General features: G+C 41.7%; 1 protein-coding gene across 3 annotated transcripts in view; it reads left to right on the top strand.

Annotated features, from left to right (window-relative positions):
- Window positions 1–24,674, top strand: part of ST6GALNAC5 (ST6 N-acetylgalactosaminide alpha-2,6-sialyltransferase 5) — a 61,336-nt gene that overhangs the window by 32,888 nt on the left and 3,774 nt on the right. Inside the window, exons 3-5 of one of the 3 annotated variants that reach the window (XR_001556911.2) lie at window positions 17,321–17,730; window positions 21,086–21,193; window positions 22,302–22,545. Coding sequence is in view for 2 of the 3 variants with exons in the window: in XM_015870355.2 (XP_015725841.1) it covers window positions 17,321–17,730; window positions 21,086–21,193 (518 nt within the window). In the remaining variant the exon portion in view is untranslated. The remainder of the gene's footprint in view (window positions 1–17,320; window positions 17,731–21,085; window positions 21,194–22,301; window positions 22,546–24,674) is intronic. The other 2 variants (XM_015870355.2, XM_015870356.2) reach the window with 2 other exon arrangements.

Here is a 24,674-nt window from a genome sequence, read left to right as displayed (position 1 = left end):
AAAATAGAAATATGTCTTACATTCAGGAATGTCATAGAATCAGATGTGTAAAACACAGCAATACATTTGAAGATCCTAAATGTTTTAATAGATACTGTTTAGGCCTTGGAGGTATATCTGTATATGCACATAAAATGCCAAATGTGCATATTTTATGCACTATTTAGTAAATACCTACTCAGACTGATGGATGTTGTAGGTGATACACAAATACCTGGACAAAATCAGGCAAACAAAAAATTTTAAACAAGGGAGATAATAAGAAACAGTGAAAGAGATACGTCTCATATCTTCAAGTTTCTCTGAAGGAACACCTTCCTTCATGCTGATCTAAGGCCTGATCCTGAAATAACCTCCTGAGCCCTTTTCTTAAAAAATCGAGGTCACTTTTGCAAAGAACACGTGTAATCCTCCACCAAACAAGAGGGTCCTGTGCTTTGCCCTGAAATGTAGCCTGATGGTTAGAATGCTTATCAAGAATGTAGAAGGCAAAACCCTAATGTCTTCTTGGTCGGAGGTGACTTACAGTTCTTTCTCTGAGGGTATGACCCTAATCTTCAAACAGCCAACTAAGTTGAGGGTCAGAACACATTTTACTTCTCGTTAGAACTGTGCCTCTAGGCACAAAGAACTGAGCAAGCAGTGCTGAGAGCTGGATGCTGAGGGGGGCAGGGCTTCAAGCCCTGCTTGCCTTTCTGTACGTTATCCAATGACCACTTCATGTACAATTAATGAAATTCCTTGGAGCACCTGATAATGTCTTTAGCCTTTGGGCAAGTATGCTTTGCAGACTCTGCTAACCATTTCTTCTCACTGTTTGTATTAGATATTCCTTTGCTTTGATTTCTGCAGTAAGTGATGGAGTCTATAACTTTGTTTTCTGCCTTACTTCTCCTCAGCCACATTGCGAACCAGCAAACAGTACTGAGTTATTCTTTATGAGAAGAAAAAAACTAAGCTTGATATTTGGTGCCGAGAGTCAGGTGGAAGAAAACCAGAACAGCCGTTTTAAAGTAAGTCTTACATAGAAGAGATGGAGGAGGGATTTTATGTATGTTTCTCTTTTTTTGACCGCTGAATGCTTGAGAAAAACACAGTGCTATTGTTCTTCTGTGTATAAGCACGTAATAGTCAGCATGCAAGGCTGTGGTGAATGTGATCTTAAACAGAGAAGTGAGAAGAGGAAACTTGAAGCAGTCTGATAAGAAACTTCTGGTCAGTTTGATTTTGTAGTTGGTAGTGGGAGGATCGGGGTAGTTTTGTGTTTGTTAAAAAGAAAAGCTCAAGAAATGGGAATTCCTGGAGCTTGTGAAGGAAATGCCTTATCAAAATGGCAGTTGGGGCTATTGGCATCTCAACAGGAATAACTTTATCCGTGCTACTTTTGGCAGTGAAGGAAGGAAATGAGAAAGTAGATTCATGCTTAGGAGACCTGTAGGTAGTGAGAGGGGAGAGTAGGTGTGATCACAGGGTGGCACAGTTGTCCTTGAAGAGACTGGAACGTAGAAGTGTTTGTTCCCACGTATCTGGTAGAATTTGCCTTGACTGTGAGGCTGTGATGCAGCTTGTCTTGTACAGTGCACTTCTTTGCTTTGACAATAATGTCCCTTTTAAATAAAAGTAACCTAAGAATAAAAAAGGCTGAAGAGAGAGGGAGAGGGTCACTTTTTCTCTCTGGGAGGGGTCTGTATAGACAATAATTTTATAAAGCATTCCTATCCTATTCAATGATACAGATCTTATTTTGTTCTCACTAGGCTATATGAACTACCTTGGAAACTAGGCCAACTTAAATGTTGTCAGAATTGCTTATCACCAAGTGTATATTGCTGCATACCTGTCACACTCAGCAGTTGGAACGAATTTTGAGGAGAGACTGAGGTAAAAGGTGATGCTCAGCAGGATTAGTGGCTGTGAAAGAATCACACTCTTCCAGTTTGTCTTCTGTGAAATAAAGGAGATGTGTCAAGGCTGTTCGGTGCAGATAAATACAAATGGGTTTGGGTTTTGCTTTTAAACTGGTACTTTGTTAGTCTAATTTATTTACATACATTTGGTAAATACAGTTATTATTCTCATGGTGGATTATTTCTGCTGCTTAAGAAGCTGACTTGATTGACATATCTGGGCATGGAAATTCACCAGGAATTACCTGAAAACATTAAGAGGGTGGGTCCTTTAAATGTAGTTAGTTTCAGTGTAATAATGGGATTGTTAGTGATAAATTACCATATTGCATATTTACTGCTAACCCAAAAAGAGCTTTTTAGAAGTGTATTTTCAGCCAAAATAAGGGTACATGGAAAAAAGCCATGGTGTCTTCTCATGGTGCATCTTGTTGCTCCAGAAATTATCGATGATCACAGTTTGCTGTAGCAGCTTTGGGATTTGCGCCAGAGAACGGCAGCTTCCCATCATAGTTGCACAGTCCGTAGGGCTCAGGAGCCAGCAGCATGCGGATTGCTCGGCCAATGTGTTTCCTGAAAGCAGCTGGAGCAGGGCCCGAGCGTACTTTCCTCAGTGTTGAAAGTGCCCTCTGAGACATATAAACGTTCCTTTGGGGGCAGGAAAGTGTTTTAGGGAGCAGTAGTTACAGTTCTGTAACTCTGCAGTTGAAGCATGCCCTAGGAGTAATTCCAATCTGTATCTGTACCCTTTCAGTCTTTGACTTTGTCACTGACAGTGCCATCAGGATGCTGGAAGGCAGTGGTGGCTTTGTGATGGAAATCAGTCCTGCCAAGTCTTACTTACTAAGAAGGTGACTCATTCATTTGGGATCAATTTTTAAGGCAGCTTGTAACGTCTCCCTCACTTAGCATGAAGGATTTTGCTGAGTGTTTGAATGAGCTGGTTACAGTTTTGCTCAAATTAAAAAAAAAGAAAGAAAAAAAAAATCTTTTCATTCACATTATTGCTCCGAGAGCTGCATATGAGTACCCAGAACTGGATGAAGATTGAAACTCAATAAATTCACTCTCCCAGTGTGAGCAAAAATTTCACCGTTAAAATGGTGTTGAAGACTTGCTGGCTTTTTCTCAGGGTGATGGCAAAAGCGTAGAGGAAAAGTGTGGTCCAAATAACCTTGCTTTTTTACCAGGACATATGGCAGGACATATGGCAGGTGACTCCTCAGTGGCCTGTTCTTCAAAAGGAGAAGTGGAGGAGAAGCGGCACAACAGAGTCTTTCACTGAAGTGTGAAGAGTGAGGCAAATGTAGGCACTGGTGCTTCTTTTGGTGAGGGAGGGAGTAGGAGTAGATGTGCTGAAAGGTATGTGGCTTGTACAGGAAGGGAGCCAGCAGTGGGGTGGCCAAGTAGGGGGGGGAGGAGGATTTGCTGTGATGCTGAAGGCCTGTTATCCTTCAGAGATGGTTAGTGTGCAGGTGCAGAACTGATTTTGGGGACTAGAACATATTAAATTGAAACAGAGGAATTCATTGTACTTTGCACCTGGAGTGTTGTTGTCCAGGTCCCTGATGGGAGTCCTAACCCTAATGAGGTTAGGGAATGGGAATGGCTGCATAATATTCTCATCATTAAAACCTTCAAGATGATCTGCTCCATAACCTTTCCTGCTTCCTCCTTCCTACCCTTTTGTATGACAGCTCTGGCCAATCCAAGTCAAACAGCCAGAAACTATATCTAACAAATATATTAGTTTAAATATCGTGTGCTTTCAACATCAGTATTACCTTTGGAGTTTCTCATTTGCTTTTGAAGTTTGTGTGCACGCAGCTTCTCGGCCACTCTGAGAATTGATTCTCTTGTAATCTCACCAGTCTTGGAGCTGAAGATTTAATAAAACATGCAGTATTATGAAATACATAGTAAGTCTTTAACAGTGGGCAGTTATGGTAATGAGAGGAAACAGATCCTCAGTTTAAGGCTGCCATGTATAGTAATTCATCCTTTTCTCTTGGAGGTCCCTGATTCCAGGAAAAGCCCATGTGGCTGCCAGAAGAAAAGTTGTTTACTGAGATCCAGAAAAGCTGTTAATTTGCGCACTGTAGTTGTAAGCCACCTCCGCTTTATTCCCAAGGGGAAAAAAAAAATACCTAGAATGTAGACCCTGAGCTTGTAAATAAATACCAAAATATGTTTTATTAAAGTAACAACTACATAAGTCTGTAATAAATGAGGAACACATACAAAAACACATTTTATAAGCAATCTGTAGGCTCCATGTTATTCATACAAAGTCCTTGATAACCCTTTGCAGGCAGCAAATAGAATAGACATGGAAAATAAAGTCTGAAAGCTGTAGCGTGCCCAGCTGATTTCTAACTCATTCCAAAAGTCACATTCTGTAACATCCTAAATGTTTGATGTGCTCCCTTCATCCTTCATAATGCATTTCAGGGATGTTTCAAATGAGTTCTTAATTATCGGATGTGCATCATTTCTGTGGTATGTTTTGGCTTGGATGTGGCACAAAGGTTTTATCCTGGGCAGTAAAGACGTGCTGGGGACTTTGCAACTAGGAAAGAATGGGAAGAGAACTGAAAAAGTGGTGAGAGAAGCAGCTTGGTGCATGGGAAGCAGCCTGGTTCCAAGAAAGAACTGGCTGATGTCAGCCTGCCTTTGGGAGCTGAAGTGTGTTAAGACAGTTGGCAACTGAGTTGTAAAGGGGAAATATAATCTCCTTCTTAGAGACAGCAAAATTGAACTGATGCTGGGTAAAGAGGAACCTCCTGTGATGCTGTATGGTTAGTTTTCACAGAGAACAGTTAATTCTTTTAGATACTGCAAGGCTGATTTTACTGCTTTAGTAAATAGAGATTGCTGCTTGTGAAAATCCATTTAGCAAGTGTTATTTTGGAGGATGTTGGCATCTTATGTGGTACTGAGGCTTTGATAGCCCCTTTTCACCTGACCTGCTGAATACTTGCAATTTTTTTTCTTCTTTCAGTAAGCTTTAGAGGAATAAAAAACTACCAAATATTAATAAGATAATCAGATATGAAAGGATGTGGTATTAAGATGAATAGTTAATATGTGAAAAATTGTTTAAGATAGAAGTATTCTGCCTTTGGTCCTCTTCACTTTATCAGTGCCCTGATTCTTGTATATCAGAACTGCCCACACCCAAGCAGTGCCCTGCACATAACGGTCTGTACCCAGTCTTTGTGCTGTAAATAATTTACATTTATTGTCAAACAGAATCAGAGTTTTCCTATCTCAGAGGGAAATGAAATCTTGTCAGCCCATCATGTTGCCGTTATTACCGCATGCCTGGTAACCATTTCCACAAGTGTACACGTCTAGACGTCCCAGCTCCTTGGCTGGGGCGCATTGATTGATTCCTGGAGCCAATTTGCTCAAGATGCAACCGTCTTACTCAAACCTGATGCACCATTCGTTCTGAGTAAGAGGAACAAAGAGAATGCCAGTGCTTGTTTGTGCTTTGGGCTAATCTGGAAAGGGCAGAATATTTTATTTCATATTTTATATACCCCCTGCTAACTACTCTTGCCAGCAGGCAGAAAGAAGGCAATTTTCTGCAGTGATTCAGTGCTTAATTAATGCTCACCAGAGCTAAGCCCTGTAGAAAACCACAGATAAAGTTTTTGCTCTTGAAAAGAAGAGTGGCTGAGGAACTGCTACGGCCCAGATGGCCGTGGATAAATAACCGCAGGAGGTGAAATGCCAGCGTTTTGTCTTTCTGTGAGCTTGTTACTCATCCCATTCTTGTATCAGCCTGCACGTAGTATGTAGGTAATTCTCATTTCCCTACTATGTGTCTGCATGAAGCACAGAATGTGCGTGTGGATGTCACAGGCAGATACTGCGTGACAGTCAGTCTGACCAGCGTCACTTCCCTAATCTGCAAATCCCGCTGATATAGGAAAGCTGGTTTGACATAAAAAAGACAAGGGTTGAATTTGAATACGTGTGGTTTGTGTGCAGTACATGTGCTGCCTCAGTAATGCAGATTTCCTCTCTTAAGAAATACTCACTTCAAAGTCTTATGCAAACTGCTGCACTACAGAAGCAGCCACAGATGTACACTGCAGTGTGTCCCAGCTATTCACACACCTGCTGGGCTGGGGAATCGGAAAAACAATCTGCCAGCAAGCGCCAGCATTACACTGATATGGTATTTTCTGACCGTTTAAGATGATCAGGGATAGGGTTGGTGTAAAGTCCAAAGGAAGCTTTTTGTGGACACAGAGCTGCGGCATTACGTTTTCAGTAAGATTTCTTTCTGGGCTGACAGCAGAACCTGTTTTATTTGGATTATCTGAGGTGCTGCTGTTGGACAAACCAGAAACACCTTCCATTGGAGCACACTGAGCAAGCACTAATCAAGGCATGTCTTTATTAGCTCTGGGAAAGAGCTTCCTTATTCTTGTGTTAACGAAGGCTGAGATGTATTACTGCGTAGGGTGGGAAGAAATCAGTCACCTGTTATGTGGACTGGGATATTTTTACTTTCTCATGGTTTCTGCTTTCTAAGCCACTGGCACATTCCTGTTTTTTAGGTGATGCTTTTATGTTTCCAGTTTATACATTTCTCTTTTTGGTTTTTCTGTCTATTGGCAGGTGAGAAAGGAATAGGCGTGAGAGATAAAGAGAGAACTGCTGAGTGCAGCCAAGAGCACAGCAGAATGGTTTGAGGGAGCTGTTGTCTCCTGACACCTGTGTGGGTGCTGTGGCACCGCACCCACGTATGAGCCAAGTGTAAAAATGCCAAGGTGCACATAAAGGACACGATTGGCAAGTCAGGCAATGTTTTGCACTAATAACTGCTTTGGGTTAACAACGCTAGTGTATGAGATAAAACAGTGCACATGGTGTCTTTGATCACTGTGATCAGTGAAGAAGCAATGAAGAAGCCCCCACCTCTTCACGAACCTTAGAAACTGGTTAGTCTACAGAGCTTTGCTGTATCAAAACTTGATTAAATCTTTTCTAGGAATTGCAGGATGGTGATAGTGCTCTTAAACAGTAGCTGCTATTAAAATGTCAGCATTGATGTCAGTGCTGGGGATGGAGCTGCTTCCCCTGGTAGTATTGAGATGGGCAGATGGACAGGTGCTGTTAAAAGTGAGCTATTGTAAATGAGGAGCATGGATTTAATCCCTTCTGATATGGCTTATTATCCATATGTAGGATTAAAAACCTGTGTAGTATTACTGGAGGAGTTACACTGACCTCCAGATTTCATGCTTTTGGATTTTACTACTTCTTATGTACAGTTATGTTTCTATTCCAGATCTTGGCAGTATTGAGGCGCAGGTTAAAGATGTAAAGCCAAAGATAATATGGTAGTTTTCCATTGTATGATAGCAGGGCTTTGACTTGTGAACTCTGTGCAAAATGTGTGCTATTCACATCTGAACTAATTATTCAATCAAAGATGTGGCAGGTCAGTCAGTGGGAACGATGTACGATGGGCTAGAATTGATCACACTTCATTTCCCATCGACTGTCAGAGCAAATGGTGGCTCAGATGATAAGTTAGGATCATTGCCAGTCATTTCTGGGCTTGTGCCTTCAGTTCGTTTGTTCTTTCTTTCTTTCTTTTATTCCAAACGAGAACCCCCCAGATTGTTTGGGTGTTCTCTGATGTTGCTGAACAAAGCATTGCAAAGCCTTTGTAGCCTTTGAGGAGGGCCGTGACACTATTTCTGGTTCCAAAATTGATGCTGCTGCATAGTCCTATAATCAGGTAACCTTCCTGAGTTGTCAGCACGTGAAGATTTGATTTCAGATTTAGAAATCAATATCCGTCGTGTATTTTCACATAGATTACGAGTTCAGGACAGGATTTCACCCCAGAGCTCTTTGAATGCTGCTGTGCTCCTCACTTTCACTCTTTTTGCATGCGCTTGTGACACTTCCAGCTTTGGTGATTTACTAGCAATTAGATGGCTTCCATGACAGATTTATTGTAGGCTTTCAAAGTGTGATGAATCAGGTACGTGACTGTGAAGAAGTGGTTCCCTAGGACTTTTATTTAATACAAAGCCAGAGAGTTAGATCCTATGAAGAGCTTTGATGTCTAAAGCAGGACTTAGCCCAACTAAAGCTCCTAAACCCAAATGTAAAATTGCAGTTTAAAAGAATCTTAGCTTAGCTGCTGCCTGGCCCTGGAAACAAGTAAACCTGAGGGCTGTTTCCTCATTGAATTTCATGTGCCCACTGTTCTTTTTCTGCACCTGCCAGCAGCTTTGCTTGCCTTCTCCATGAAGCTGCTCAGGATAGGGAAAGAAGAACCCTTTTCTGCCAGCTCACAGCCCTACCTGCACTCATCCCACAGCCTGACCCCACCAAACGCGTGGGTATCATTGATAGAATCATTAAGGTTGGAACAGACCACTAAGGTTGTCTCATCCAACAGCCAGCCCGTCCCCACTGTGCGTGCTGAGCCGTGTCCCTCAGTGCCCCTCCTTGAGCCCATTCAGGGCTGGTGATTCCATTCCTTCCCATTGCCCTTGACCAGTTGGAGCACCAGGTTTTTGCATGTGTTCTGCATTCTGCTGTTTCATTCCTGCCAAAAATGTTTAACTTTCAGGATATGAATTGATTCCTTTGGAAACAATGAATATTCAAAAATAATCTACTTGTGACAAGACCAAATGCTTTTGTATTAACAAGCGTTCCTTTGAAAATACATCGATCTGTTCTTTTTATTTGCTTTCCCAGATGTCTATTGCTCAATACCAATTGGAGAAAAAAAATCTGATTTCGGATGTGAAATTGTCCCATGCTGAACAAATACACATTGAACCAAAATAAACCCATTTAAGAACTTATTTTTTTTTAATTAAATGCAAACGTGGCATCCATCGCAGTCTTTTACAGCAAACAAAACCCTCCAATGTGTTTAGAATGTTAAAAAGAAGATTTGTGCTGTGTTCACAAAGTTATACAATAATTAAAAAGGAAGCCAGTTAAGCCTTCAGAGCCCGTCCTGTTGTATAGGATGTAATTAATTTCCGTTTAATTAGAGTAGAGCTGTGTTGTGATTATTACTTTTTTGAGGGTAGAAATTCTGCACGGTTGCAGTTTTCAGTGTTTTGGGAAGCAGAACGCGTGGCAGAAGAGCATTGCCCACATTGCAGCTGTACCTGAAGGGGGTGTGTCTGAGTTTGGCCTCTCTTTGCCCCCAGAGTATGTTCCTAGGACGGAGGATTGGCCGTGTGTGCTACAGAGGCAGCACTTCTAGCGGGATGGGGTGGTTCTCCCTTGGTTGTGCAAACAGGCACAGCTGCTACATACAGGCAGTGCCGTGCTTAAGGTGTCTGGTAGGGTGTTGGGGTGCTGTGCATCCTCAGGAGACATCAGTCATGGTTGTGTGAGCACCCATCTTGGGCTGCCTGCAGCTGGGCTCACCAGGTCAGGGACAGCTGAGGGCTGTGCCATACAGACAGGAGGGAACACCTGCATGTGGCTCTGCTCAGTGCAGTGTTTACACCCCTCAGGGGAGGCTTTTTCTCTTTTTGACTCATTGCTGAAAGATTTTTATACTGAAAGCTGTTGGTACATCAGTGCAACTGCCCCAGAGTAAGAAAAGGCCTTTCTCTCCTGGGACTCGAAATAGTGGCTCCAGAGAGGTCTGGATTTCTCAGAAGTGCTGGTTAGTTGCTAGGTGCTGTTTGGGGCCGTAAGGAGGGAATGATGACCTGTACTGGAAAACTTGGAATGCAAATAATGCTCTGTTTAGCAGAGATCCATTGCCATGAGCTGGGAGTCTCAGGTGCAGCCGGGCATAGCACAGTGACCTGCAAAGCAAGTGCCCGTCACACAGCTTCAGATTCCCCACCGAGATGTATCAGATCTTAAAGCATTTCGTAATGGGGATTTGAAGCAATAGAAGATGGAGAGGTTTTTGAAAGTCCTCTGCAGTCCGGCAGTAGTTGGTCATGCTGTTGTTATTCCTTTCCATTCTTTCCCCACCACCATTACCCTTCTTGTGGCATTTTGGTTTGAATTTTATGTGCAGTCAGCATCACTATAGAAAGATCTTCCATCTACCTCCCTTCTTTCTTTGTTGTTGTTGTTTATTTCTGACTTGTTTCTTGTTTCTCTTGGCCTTTTGTTCCCATGGTGAAATGGATCTGAAGACCAATTCAGTGAGGCAGACTCCCCTCAAAAAATATAGGGGAAGAAGCGAGCAAAAGCAGCTTAATGTCACTACCAGGCAAAAAGCACTTCAGATGACGCGCGCATCACAGTAAAATAGTGCAATTTAGGCCTATTAAGGTAAAATAAGAAGCAGAGAAGTGTCTAAAGCATTCTGAAATCCCTTGGGGCTCGTACTCTGCACCTCACCTCTTTCTGGGGAGGCTCCCATCTGCTGCTGCACGCTGAGAGATGGTTCCTTTTCCCTGATTTCTGTGGCATCTGTTGGTACAGCTGCCTCCCTCCTCCTCTCAGTGTCATGCCCTTCTGCGCTTCAACTGCCTCAGTCTAACGTGCTGGGTCACTGGATTTAAGTGGTACCATTCCCCAGCGTGTAGATAAGCTACATCTTGAGGCAAGGAATAATTCTGAAGAGGGTTTAGCCAAGTGCCTGGGAATTATTCTTCACTCACATCAGCTGACAGTAAAACATAAATAAAAGCACTTAAGTGCCACGGCCCCGAGAGATGCCCAGTTATAAATGTCTGTGAAATACATAGATATGGAAATGTACTTAACTCTACTTCTAGCAAGGTCACACACCCTCTCTCCCCATAATTAGCTGACTTGCTATCAGCTCTTCCCTGATGCATTTTTTCAAGGGTTCTCTTCTTATTTGCCCTGCAGATCTGGGTGCCTTTGTTGGGGGGAGCCCTTCCTTTCTTTCCAGCCAGGCTTTTTCTCTGCTTCCTCCAGAGATACCGGCTAACCTCAAACTTCTCCATCAAACTTCCTTACCCCTGACTTAGTCAGAAGATAGCTTTGATGTTCCTGCTATAAATTAAGAGAATCTCATCTCCTTGGGAAATCCACGCTGGCAGACAGAGTGCCATCTCTTTTACTTGATTGTCTAATTAACCCTCAGCGATAGGAGCATCTCAATGCAAAATGTTTCCATCCTATGAGTGTTTAATTTCATACTAACGTACATTCTGGCAGATAAGCTCAGTACAGACATCCCAGTGGGATAAATATGTTTATGTTTGTCTCCGGATCAGGACTGTGATAATGGGAACCAATTAGTTGGAGTGATGTGTAAGGAATGCTTGAGACCCTTCTAAAAATACCCAAAGCCAACCTCTAAATTCAAATTGAGCTGTAGCTCCCCAAAAGTTCAACATTCTGGAGTTGAATGGTTTCAGCTGCAGGCACAGATCTGTAAATAGCCATCTATTGGGATGTTTTCTTGTCATCTGCTCATAGTCCAAAAGTAAATATACAAATATTTTGGCCCCAAACACATTTTTTCCTCTCCGCATACATGCTGGGAGAAAGTCCCAGTGACAATTTGCATCTGGTAGCTGTTGAATGCAGTGGATGTAATGAGCAGCAGCGCCAGTTTCTGTCCTCAGTGACCTTAACTGCGGAAGCTGCTGTGGGATCTTGATCTGCAGGTGGTACAGAGCTGTGTGTCACTGAACCTGGAACGTCCTCAGAAAAACATGTAAAACCCAGAAGCAACGTCTGCTGACAGGAAAATAGAATTCTCAGTCTGGTTTTGTTCTCTCGGTGTTTTTGGTTCTCTAATTTTTTATCTGCTGTTACTGTACAGGGACAGAAGTAGGAACACACTGAGCAGTTGGGGTTAACACAAAATAAACTGGTGTAGATTATGTGAAGCTAACCCATAAATTCAAAAGGTCTTGGTGGACATGGTGAGGTCAGACATTGCTGACAGTTATTGAAACAAAGACCTTTGAAAGCAATAAGGAGCTGTGCTTTTTTGTTACAGTCAGCTTCAACAAGGTAGAGAAATACACAACAGGGTAGGCGGTAGTGAGAATTCTCGGTGGGGTGGGTAACTCTCTCTAATCAGACATTTGATCTTAAGTTTCTTCTGGACTGAATATGTTGTGTTGAAGTTGTGTGAAAGCTGGCTGCGTTGCAGGGGCTTTAACTGCTTGTTCCTTACCAGTGCTATCCCATAGTTGCCTCTTGGAGATATGGCTCTAGTTTAGTTGTATTTGGAAGAGGTGGAGAGTGTTACAGAAAGACCCAAGTGCTTTAAGTTGAAAACAGTCTTGAAGGATCAGTGGTGTTCACCTTTAAAGCTAGATAAAAAGTCTTGCACAGCCATGGCAGGTACAGAGGGAGCAGCTCAAGGTGTGTTTCCCTAAAGGATTTAAACTAGGAAGAATTGCTAAAGCATTGCAGAGCAGATTGGAGGAGTTGATTTGGATGCTTTCCGGAGCAAAAATCAAAGCAATCTGACTGTTGAAATAATTCTTGCTTTTCTAAAATGCCATTGATAACTGTTTGCATAGTTAGTTAAGACACTGTGCTTGTTGCTTTATTGCATTCAGTGCAAGTACTTCAACAGCAGCATGAAAGTGAAGCGGTTTGATGTAATATGGATGTCTATTTGCACTGCTTTTAAGATAAACATTAAGCAATAATCATTTCTTTCAAGCCTGCATATTGTTCACAAGATTCTCTCTCTTGTGTAACAGCTCATGTTCATCAACGTGATGCATTCCTGCCTGATTTTCCAGTGCTGTCTTTCATTGAAGATATGCTTTTCTTTCTCTGATTGCTTTTTCTTCTTAGGCCATTACTCTAGTGGATAGCTCCAGGTTATCATTGTATCCTATCTCCCCTTCCAATAAGCCTATGATTGATACTAATCTTCCACATGGGACACATTTATAGGATGCGGGTTGGAAACTACTCTCTAAATCTTGGCTTTATATGCACTGACAATTTGCAAGGTTGCACCTTATATTCACTTCAGTTGGCTTAGGGGAAAACATCAGCTCCGTGTAATCCTGCTTCCAAACAAGAAAAGAAATGTGCTCTGTACACAGGAAGTTACCTCCTTGTTCCGCCTCCTGCACCGCTTCTGCTCGTACTTGGTGTGCCTGGGAAGGGCTCGCTTTCTGGATGTGGTCAATGTCCTGTAACCAAACTCATGCCTTTTCTTTCCAGTGAGAGGAGCCATATTTTAATTAATCTAATGGAAGCTTTGACTAGCAGGCAGGTCTCTGAAAAAGAGTTAATGTGCTGGAAAACACTTCACACGAGCACAAAACTCTTCAGTGACTAATGTGCTGAACGGCACTTTTTCTAAGAAAATTATCCCAGTGAAAGCTTTATGGAGTGCATTTGTTTTTTTTATTTTTTCCTTTCGTAATCCAGCCTCATGTTTAGCAATTGAATTAGATTCGCCTAAGGACCGTTTGGAAATAGAATTATATTTTCACTACAAGCTTTGCAGATGCCCATCAGCGTAATATCATGGCAGACAAAAATATTCTGCTCCTTGGAGAAATAAAACCCAGGGCGCTGTGATCACCGCCGTGATGAATGCATGCGCTGGAGTTGGGCTGTTCCACTGTTTCTGTTCAACAGATATCTGAAGGCAGGGTCCGGTTGTATAATGAACTCTTGAAGAATCAGTAGGTGATGAGGATGCTAATGTTTCCACAATGTCTGCATATTCAAGCTCTACAGACCAAGAAACAAAGAGAAGTAATAAGAAATGCATTTGTTTTATCTTTTATCTTTTTAAGCAGACACGCATTTATCTTCCTAAACAGATTTGCCAGACCTTTTTTGAATTGCAGAGTTCTGCTGCGGATGCTTGTTATGTGGATTTGCATAAGGATTAGCTGTGCTGGGGAAGTGGTATCTCCTAACCCTTTCTATTTACTTGTGTGCTGTCGGTCACTGGGGTGCAGTTCTTGAAGCAATCAGTGCTTTTATTTCAGTGGGTAATAGAGCTTGTTTTCACGGCAGAGCATCCAATGCTCCAAAAGTCCAGTTCAACAAAAATTACAGATGCATTTGCTCAGAGGATTTTTCTTCCTCCTTAAGACCTCTCTACTTGCTGACATATGGGTTAAAGAATGAAAAGTTACGGAACTTGGGTGGAAAATCAGAGCTGGCATGTATAGTGTGCAAAGTGAGCTATGCTCCCCAACTGAACATGTGTGAGAGAAGTCTGTGGTCAAACCAAAACCGTGTTTAGATCAGAACTCAGCACCACGAAACCAGAGCTCACAGAGCCCTGAATACCTCCGTTGGTTGAGGTTAAAAGGCTCTACATGCTTTTCTTTTTTCACTCTACTTTTCCTTCCAGCCCTTCATATGCTGAAGTATTACTCAGAATGTCCCAGTATGCACCGGGCTCATTTTCACTGTTCAGAAAAAACTGATTTGAGGGCATCATTGCTGTATGTTGTGTGCATGGGGCTTGAAAGTACTAAAGCAAACTCTTTGTGCTTATACATTCGTTTCATTTTTAGCTCTTTTCACATGCCCTGTTCCTACATTTATATATTACAAAGCAGTAAATATTGGGGAACTGGCATTATTTTTACAGGATTGTTGGCATTTTGCACTTTTGGTCTCAGACATGTGGTTAAAGAGCAGATATCCAAAAGGAATTTGGATATTCTACAGCATTTTTTCTGTCTGCTTTGCTTCTTGCCTTCCCCCAATACGTTTGGAATTCATCTGTACTGTGTCCGGCATTATCCATTAGGAATGGTGGTGTTAATGAACTAACAGGTGCTCATTGTCTGCCAAGCTCAGTAACAAAGTGTTCTTCACTGTTTGGGGCTTTTTTTGGCCACATCATCATTGCTAGGATGAAATATGCATTTTTGTTATTTATTTATAGAAAGATAAAGTTTTATACTCCCGATAATGGAGTGATCTGAACCCGGGGTTGTCAAAAGTAGGTCATTAAGTGCTCAGCAGAAAGAAGCCTCCTGCTTTCCAGTGCTGCTGGTTTTACTGGGGGGAATTGTCTTGTCCTCTCAAATCTTGGCTTTAAAATCAAAGGACCAGGATAAGCAGAAATGAAAAAATAATAATGAAGAAAGCATTTTATTTCATCACAAAGAAAATTTTATCTAAGAGTAACATAGTTTGAATCAGTAATAACATTCTATTGATTTTTTTTTTTTATTTTTTTTAGCAATGAAGTGTCTGAAAATAACATCTTTCTGTCATTGGATGACATAGATTTTGAAGTCAATAACAGAGCAGAGATTGCTTAAATTGGAAAATACAGGAACAACCGTGGCAATGCTTTTTCATTGCCATTTGCTTGTTGGTCTGTTATTAACAAACCAGAAGACGTTGATATAGCAGCAGTAGTTCCTGGGCTGTAACGCGTGGCAGTGACAGCTGCTGGTGGTACTTACAGTGTGCCAGGTTGTGCACATTTGTTATGTCCACCATCGTGCCAATGTGGGTGTCCCAGCACCAGGCAGGTTTTCCTGCTCCCTTCCCTTTCCTGGGTCAACCCTTCTGCCAGCTTCACTGGGTGCACACAGGTACCATAGAATTCACCTGCCTCTCACCCCGTGCCTTTTTGAAGCAAGACAAATGGATTACGGGTTGCATTGCCTACCTAAAATATAACTTGTATGTCACGGGTTTGCTTTTTTTAGTTTGCTTTTTTCCCCACATATCACTGTAATAATTACATTAGCAGAAAGCTTTCTGTGAACTTAATGTTCTTCTGGCTTAATGGCCCCTGGTTATTCTCAGGCCATCAACTTTTCCTAGCTGGTCATCAATCCCAAAGAAACGCTTTGTGCCTCCATTATTATTGCTTAAGTAGATGACATTTCTGGTGCAACCACTGCCTCCCGACCAGCTAGTACTACAGCAGTAGGTTTTTTTTTCCCCTTGCTTTCAATATTGTCAAGGCATTAGAAACAGCTGGTGTGAGAATGTTGGGGCTGTTGGCTGTGAATTCCTCTGACGGTTTTAGGTGTGAGATTTGTAGATCTGTGCAGAAAGACTCTGAGGTGAGCATCAGTGATTGGACTGTGGTGGGTACAGCTGCTCGGCCCCCACTCATCACTGAAGCATCAGTTGAGTAAGATCTCAGTGTTTCAGTCAGAAGATTTTTTTTCCAAAGGGACCCATTTTCTAGCAAGCTACAGGACAGATGTTGTGGGAGTATTAATGTGGATCACCTGGCAGATGATGACATTTCCTCCCTGCCCCACTGATGGGTTGCCCTTGTTTCCTCACAGGTGATGGATCCTCTGGCAGGCATTTAAAAGAAATAAATACTTGTAGCTCAGTAGGCCAGAAACCAGCAGAGATTGTTGTAGGTGAAAATGTCTTGCAGCTTGGGTATTGGAACCCGTGTGAGTTAACATCGGTGCTGACTACATTTCCTTTAACCTCATTAGCACTTCATCTTGCTTTCCCAAGCATGATGGTGGAGAAGCTCGTTCACCTTACAGCCTTTTGCTAGGTAATTCATCAAAGTGCCAGAAGAAAGCTTAAAGGAAAATACATGTGAATACCTTATTAGGAACCTTGAGTACAAAAGCACAAACATTGCTACTCATATCATTAGCTCTCGATGGCAGCCCACATACATGAGAGAAAAAGGACTTTTGTTTTTTTGGGCAAGATGGAGACACAAAACTTACTGCTTCTGTCATCGCACACATGGTATAATTGTTACTTTTTGGTTTAATTTAAAAAGAAGGCCAGCGTGCCATGTCAGGACAGCAGCTCTGACTGCCTCCTCCTCCCCTATTAGGTCAGGCACTGACTGAAAAGGCACAGCCTATTTTTATTGCGTTACTTTTAAGCATGGCAAGCTAGAAGAAGTTCAGTGCTCTCATTCGCTGTCATGTAAAAGATAGGCAGATGTTAATGACTGTTGAACCACAGCAGAGGCTGAGAGCACTGCCATGGTCCTGGCACTGTCTTGGAAACGGCGTGGAAGGATTAGACCATGATATAATTGTCTTCCCTGTGCAAAATGTCCTGACCCCAGGGTTGAAAAGCTATTCATGCTTGTGCTTATGGAGACTTAAAAAATGATTAGCTCCTGCAGAAATTGGAAGAGGAGGAATCAAAAATACTCCAGTTATAACTCTTTCATAACAAGCAGAAGAACAACACTGTGCAGCTGTGAATGGTACAGGAGCTGGTGTGAGTACTGAATGGGAACGTTACTAAACCGCACTGGGAAGGAGGATTTAAACCACGGATTCAACTCCATGGAGCAACTTTAAGGGCTACACACATTTTCCCCATCTATAAATGGAATAGGTAATACATCCCCAGTTACTTGGGAAGAATGCTGAGAGAGATTGATGCAAAATCCTGAGTTATTTGCTGTAAAATATGCAGTGTATGTGTAAAATGTGAGTTACACCTGGCACGTGGGGAAGTGTTCACAGCTAATTTTGATATGTGTTTGCCTTTTGCAGCCTTTAAAGATGCACTGCAAGAGCTGCGCGTTGGTAACCAGTTCTGGACACCTTCTGGGAAGTAAACAAGGCGACAGAATCGACGAGACGGAGTGTGTAATACGAATGAATGATGCACCTACTCGGGGTTATGGACAGGATGTTGGGAACAAAACGAGCCTTCGAGTCATTGCACACTCCAGTATTCAGAGGATTTTGCGAAATCGCAACGAACTCTTAAACATGAGCCACGGTGCTGTGTTCATCTTCTGGGGTCCCAGCAGCTACATGAGGAGAGACGGTAAAGGCCTGGTGTACAACAACCTGCAGCTGATGAATCAGATACTGCCTCAATTAAAAGCATACATGATTTCTCGCCACAAGATGCTTCAATTTGATGATCTTTTTAAACGGGAAACTGGGAAAGACAGGTGAGAAAATTTACGGGGATGCATTTGGGGGAAGTCATACAGTAGTAAAATAATGTAGTTTATATGTACCAATTTGAGGTCTGCTCAGAGGGACCATCACGGCCATTAAACCCTCCGCTGCATGAGTTGTGATACGGTATAACACACCAAATAGCATCACTTGCAATGTAAGTTAAAAGTATGCCTCTAAATAATTTGTATGGAGTATTGCCTCATCAATTTAGAATGCCAGCATCTGGCTGTACTATTTATACAGCCAAGTATGTAGGAGCTGTTTAAATCTCACTTTTGAGGTTATATACCTGAAAGTTACTTTACTGATTCTGAGAAATCGGAATGAACTGGTTATGTTTCCTTACAGAGGAAATGCCACCATCCTGTGACTTAAAATAGCTGCTTATTGAATTTAAGCATTCTTGGAGCACTGCAGCTGTAAGGCTTCTTGTAAAACAAACAAACATTAGTCATACATTAAGCGCTTCAGAAGCATTCACCTTACAGTTCCAACTGGGAAAAGGGAAGTTAGGATAGTTAGATCTTTATGAGACTGTTTATGACTTGTAGGCTGATCTTCAAATCAACATTTTAATCGGTGACCCACTGCAGGACTCGAGCATTTTCACATATAAGGTTTGAAAAATGGGCATTTAAGCCAAAGACTTCCTAGAGAGAAACACATTTACTTTTAATGAACTCCTATTTTTTATATATTAAAAATGTAGCTGTAAAAAATTGAACAGGGTCTCTACTGAGGTTCAGATTAAGAGGTGGCTTCATTGCACAGTAATTCATAGTGAAATAGAAGACTTGAGCACCAGATTTGTCTTTTGGGCAAAGCCAGTGGCATGGAAGTTCTTGTATCCCAGTAGCTGATGGTGACTGCATCTTACCTTGGTGTCCGTCATACCCTGTCTGCCTTTCTTTGAGAGTTCAGTTACCATGGATCAAACTATTTGACTGACTCGCATTAACACCAGCACACACAGTAACTCGTTCAGTTTCTGATCATTAAAAGTCCTTTCCTCTTCATCCTCAGAACAGTGCTTTTGATTCTCTGCCAGACTCCGCTTCTGCCAGAAAGAGAGGAAAGGATAACAAGGAGAGTACCCTGCCAGCTCAGCAGTGGTACAATCTTTTCCAGATTTGTTCATTCAGAATGGTGCAAAGCAAGGAGGTTATAATCTGTTATTAGTTAAATAAACATTCAGCCCTTTCAGGAAAAGTGCAAAGGATTATTAGTATGCCCAGTGTTGACAACAGCAGGACAGTTCGAAGAGCTGTAGTAGAGAGAGATTACTCTTTTCAGTGTAGGACCATTTGAAATGCCCATTTCTGAGGACCAGCTCACCTCCAGTCTTTCAGTCTGGCCAGTCCTGCCATGAGGACCTAGGGGTCCATTTCTTTCCTGACAGCTGCAGTGCAATAAGAGGCAAACTGCTGCTTTCTAACTCCAGATTACCCATATGAAGCTGGAAGCCAACAGCCATGCATGGGATGAAAGCATTTCTTTTTCTGCACAACCACCAGGCCTCATCTTGGCTCTTGAAGGGCTCAAGGACTCTGAGACAGGTTTGTAGTGGGCTCAATCATAGCCCCCCTGAACTCCCAGCATGAATCCATGGCACATGGATCCTAGCAGAACGCAGCCTCGTTGGTTTACAGGTTCTATTGCATTTAAGCAGCTGCAGGCTTTGCGGGAACCAGCGCTCTGTAGGGCACATGAGCACACATGAAGGACTAAAAGATTGAAACAGGAGGTGAAAATAAATGAATAGGCAGCATGGAAAAATGAGAGGAAAGATGAAAAGAAACACAGGTAGACATTGTAAGGGAAGAACATTGATGTAGCTGTGGGGGCAAGAGCAGTGCATTGTACAGCCCGGAATGATGCCATTCCCTGGGAGGTTTCTGCTGAGCTCTCAATATTATTGCCTGCAAAAAATAGGGAGAGAAGTGTGACTGCAAGGCTGCAGTAATCAAACCATTCCTTTCTGTCTTGGAAATGATGAGGAAAAAGGTAATTGAATGCATTGTTATTTACAATAATAGCTGATTCTGAAATGAAAGGAAACCTTCAGAAAACGCTGTCAGTTAAATAGTATGGTGAATGACAAAGGCTACAGAGCAGTGTACTTGGTATTATAAAGTAACTGTACTTGAAAATAACTTTATAATTGAATAAGGGTACATTAAGAAAATATGATTCAGAACCAATATTATAGTAATTAGATAAAGGAAGCATAAATGAAATAACTGCAGGAAGAGTATTTCCATAGAGATTATAAATGAGATTTTGGTGGAGCAGAAAGGCCTTTAATTGTAATTTAGTGTGCACTACAGAATTATCAGCACAGTGTGTTAGTTCATAGAATAAAAGAATATCTGATAATTTTCCCTAATAAGCACATGACAGTTCTTCATATTCTTTCATTACAGCTGATTAGGTATAAAAACAGGATTCTTTTGTTAGAGTTTTGTTCAGATCTTTCATGAAAAGGCAAAGCATTGTAACCCTGTTTCTACAGTGCTGTCCTGCAGACATGGTATTTAAAGAGGCCAAAGCACGACTTGAATAAGTTTTTAAATCTTTATTTCATTGTTTGGCTTCTATGCTTGTTTATTTGAAATCAGTTCTTCTCCCACTTACTGCAAATACTGAATTGCAAACTAAGTGTGTGTATAAGCAAAAAGGAAAGTAACCCAGCAGGAAGCCCCGCTTCCTTTCCTGATGTTTGCAGAACCCAGGTCCTGGTCTGACTACAATTGCTTGTTTTGGATGCAAGGTGTTGGGCATGGACCACTCTAAGACGGAGCATGTTCCTAAATTACCTTGTGAGCCAGAGGCAGGAAAGCAATTGTTTGGGTCACGAAATCACAGAATGGCCTGGGTTGGAAGGGACCTCAAGGACCATGAATCTGCAACCTGCTGGCTGCAGGCAGGGCCACCAGCCTCCCCATTCAATACTAGAACAGGCTGGCCAGGGCCACATCCAACCTGTGGTGTTTATCCAGCACGTTACTAGCAGGAGTATGTGCATATACAGGACATGAAGTTTCACTCACTTAAGGTAAACTTACCAAAAGGTCAGCTAAATGTTAAACACTGCTGTGTCCAAAATTAATTACCGACAGGGTAGTTTCTGCATAGATTAGTTGACTGACAGAAGACATAAGTAAAAGTTGTTAAAAGATGAGCAAAGTCATTATCGTGGTTGCTCAATTTTCATAACCGCTCATAAAAATAAAACTAATTCATAACCTTTCTGAGAAATGAAAAAAAAATGCCTAGAAATTGTTTCAGATATTAAAAGAATTATTTGTCAGACTAGAAACTTAATTATGTTTTTGCTTTCAGGAAGATATCCAACACTTGGCTTAGCACGGGCTGGTTCACAATGACTATCGCATTAGAGCTGTGTGACAGGATAAATGTTTATGGCATGGTGCCACCGGATTTCTGCAGGTAGGATTTATTTTGGAACCATTATTAGCCAATGAGGTTGAACATTATGGATAAATATCTGAATCTTGAATTTTCTCTCTGAAACGTCTTCCATCCTCCTAAAGCAATTAATTAACATGTCCCAAGATCTGATTCTGAAAGCAACAAACAGCATTTAATTATGTCATATAAAATATTAAAAATTTTTGTTTGTAGTGTGGGAGAATTAATCTATGTTCTTGGTTTCTTTTAGTCCCTGAATATTTATCAGCTACAAGTAATGCAGTAATTGGCATGAAATTAATCTGAAAAAAAGGAAGCGCTATAAAGTATTATTTTGAATTTGCTTTTAAAGGTTGCCCCCACAATTAATAGAGAAAAGCAGTTCCTACAGTGACTAGGTTCTGAATTAACTTCCTATGCTACTGAAGTTAAGATTGTAATATCGCTCTCACATAAATACCAGTCTTCCAGTAGACTGGTTTCCTAAATAACCTAAATGATCCCCACCAAAAACCCCACAGGATTTGGATCTGCACACTAGATACAGTCGGTCCTCTATTCACACACTTTGGTCCTGCAGGGTGTGGGGTACACCAGGTAGAAACAGCACACACATTCTCTCAGTGGAAGCTGCGTGACATTTTGATGTTGGTTTATAAAGTAACAGCTTGTGTTCCCCACTCCTGAATCCCTCTCAGTAAGAGCAACTTACCTGTATTTTCTGTTGCAAATTTAGTGACATGACTGAAGTCTGGTTCCTTGACCAATACAAGATCCATTTCAGGGGCATGGGGAGAACGCTGCAGTGACAGGTTGGCTCATCTGTCACGGAGAATAGGGCTGCTTTGACTTTCTTGTGAGCGCTAAAAAGGATATTTAGAAATCTGCATTTATCCTGAGCACAAAGCAGTAAAAATCCCTGAAGAAATTACAGTATAAAATGTCAACATTAAATCCCACTTTGTGAGAATTTTTACAAATTATAACAAAACCCCAGTGATAAATGCTGTGATGTACTGCCAGATTTCATCACGAATTCTCCAAGGAAAACAACAAACTAGATCAGATATTTCAGGCAACATAAATACCTTCCCTAGCACAGCATTTCGTTCCCTTGTCATTTCAGTTGGCAAAGACACATTTCTTCAGTTCCTGTTCTGAAATGGTTATGTCCCTGTCATCACTGTAAGTGGCTGGTCTGTCCTTCTCATATAAAAATCCAGTGGAGATGGACAGGTTTTGGGGTCTTGTCTTGACAAGAAGCTGGACACAGAATCACAAGGTTGGAAAGGACCTACAGGATCATCCAAGTCCAACTGTCCTCCCAACGCATCCCACCCTACCTGTCATGTATACATCAAGTGGTACAGGTACAACTCTGTTTTACTTGCTGTGCAGCCAAGGAGTCATTAAGGTTTAAAAAATATATATATAAACATTCTTAATACTATTCAAATTGACTATCACCAAATGTACAACTCCAGCAGATATTCCTTATTTGTTAAGTATTAATCTGTAGAGTCAGTAATCAGTGTGGGTGATCACTGTCATGGAACTGAATTAGTACCGCATCTGTAACATGAAGGACACCTCAAAGGTATCATGAACATTATACAGTAGATTTTGCTACGAATTATTAGCTTAAGATCATTAACCAAATTGCTTCCTACCCATGCAGGAAAAATAGTCCAGTGAAGCAGTGTGCACTACTGACTAAAAAGATTTGCCACTATTAATTGCAACAACATGTTTTGGATTCATTTCTATTTACTTTCACTGGACATTGATTTTATAGTTTAACTGGAATTGGCGACCTGATTATTATAAATTTCTGATAGCACAAAGCAAAGCTGTATGTAATACTGAACGCCTTTTGCTTGGCTTCAGATTTCTGCTGTGCTAAGGGTTAATGGCTTTGATATTGCTTTCATGCTGTTAGATATGTCTGTCTTGCACATTCTGGAATAAGATGAAAGCCTGTGCTTGCATGCACATTAGAAAGCTTTTTAGAGAGAGTGTGCATCTCTCCTTTTCCTGTCACAAAACAAGTCATCTTGCTGTACTTGTTAGTGTCCAGTGATCCAGGCTGAGCCTAGCCTAGAAAGCTGGCAGCCCAGGTAGGAAGCAGTGCCCTCTCTGAGGAGCCCTAAGCAGTCTGACACACAAACACACGCAAGGACTCACTTCTGCCTGGGATGGAAATCGAGGATTTTCCTCTTGCTTCCCTACACCAGCAGCCAGATCGCAGAGCACAGATAGCAACACAACTCCTGCAGGAGCTGCAGTGCTGCTGCTTTTCTTTGTGGCTGCTCAGCAGCACCTGTAAAGGATAGAGAAAGCTTAATGCAGTCTGTAGTAACACCATTCCTGTCTGTTGGATTCTACGCAGCAGTGAAAGGTTGGTTTCTTACAGGTATCTCTACGTTCTCACACATGCAAGGAAAATTTAAGATGTTGAAGAGATCCCTTTAGCTTCTTTCCCTCCCTCCCCCCCTTCATGGGCATTCTGGAACTCAAAGAAACTTAAAGCTTAATTCTGAGCCTTATTTTAACTGATATGAATAATTTTTGCTCCAATTATGGAGTCAGATCATTTTCGTATGAAGAATCCTCATTTGACTGCCAGGCCATTTCCCATCTGCGATAATTTGCCTGAAAATTGGCATTTGAAATCCTTTAATTTATTCCTTTGGGCACCACTTTTAAATCTAGTGTGGGGGTTTTTTTGTGTGTCTTTCTTTTTTTTTTTTACCTCTTCTCTCCTCTTTCAGTCGCTTTAAATCAACTGCAAGGAAGCAGTTGTTACTACTTACATTTGCTGGGTGTACGGAGGACTCGATGCACGTAGATGGTTATATAAACTGCATGGGAGATAGCTGTGCCCTTTCGTTCCTTATACCCAAATCTCACTTCATTACCTTACTAACTTCATAACAAAACGCTTACGTAGCTTTGAAAACTGAGCTTAGAACACATGCCAGGGAACTGAGCTCCTGGGAATAGAAGGCAAAAAAATTATCCTGAAAACATAGGAATCCTGGCACAGAATGTTGCCCATCACTCAGCACATTAATGACATTTTATTCACCCTTCAAAGTATCAATTATTTGACAAAGCAAGTTGAGCACCTGTAGTTTCAGCAGGTTGCTCCATAACAGCCCTGTTTGTAAAGGGAGAGGCTGACCAGAGGATGGGATGGGATGGCCATGTTTTTCTGTCTCGTTTCCTTTGAGGCAAACACTGCTTGCTGTATTTTCAGCTTTCTCTGTGGGTGGATACCATCTGTGGGAAAATGTGCACTGAAGTGGCAAACAGTGGATGACTGACATTGGGTACAAGCACTTACGCTGTTGCTGCGCTGGCAGGCGATTAGGCAGGAAGTAGAGTATATTTTACAAAGGATCTTCCCTAGATTCCTCCCAGCTGTGATATTAATATGCATGCGAAGCCTGACAAAATACTGATTAATGTCCAGTATCAGTCAGTGATAAAACAGCAT

Source organism: Coturnix japonica, chromosome 8 (genome assembly GCF_001577835.2).
Source record: "Coturnix japonica isolate 7356 chromosome 8, Coturnix japonica 2.1, whole genome shotgun sequence".
Classification (NCBI taxonomy): Eukaryota; Metazoa; Chordata; class Aves; order Galliformes; family Phasianidae; genus Coturnix; species Coturnix japonica.
This window is presented reverse-complemented; position numbering and strand designations above follow the sequence as displayed.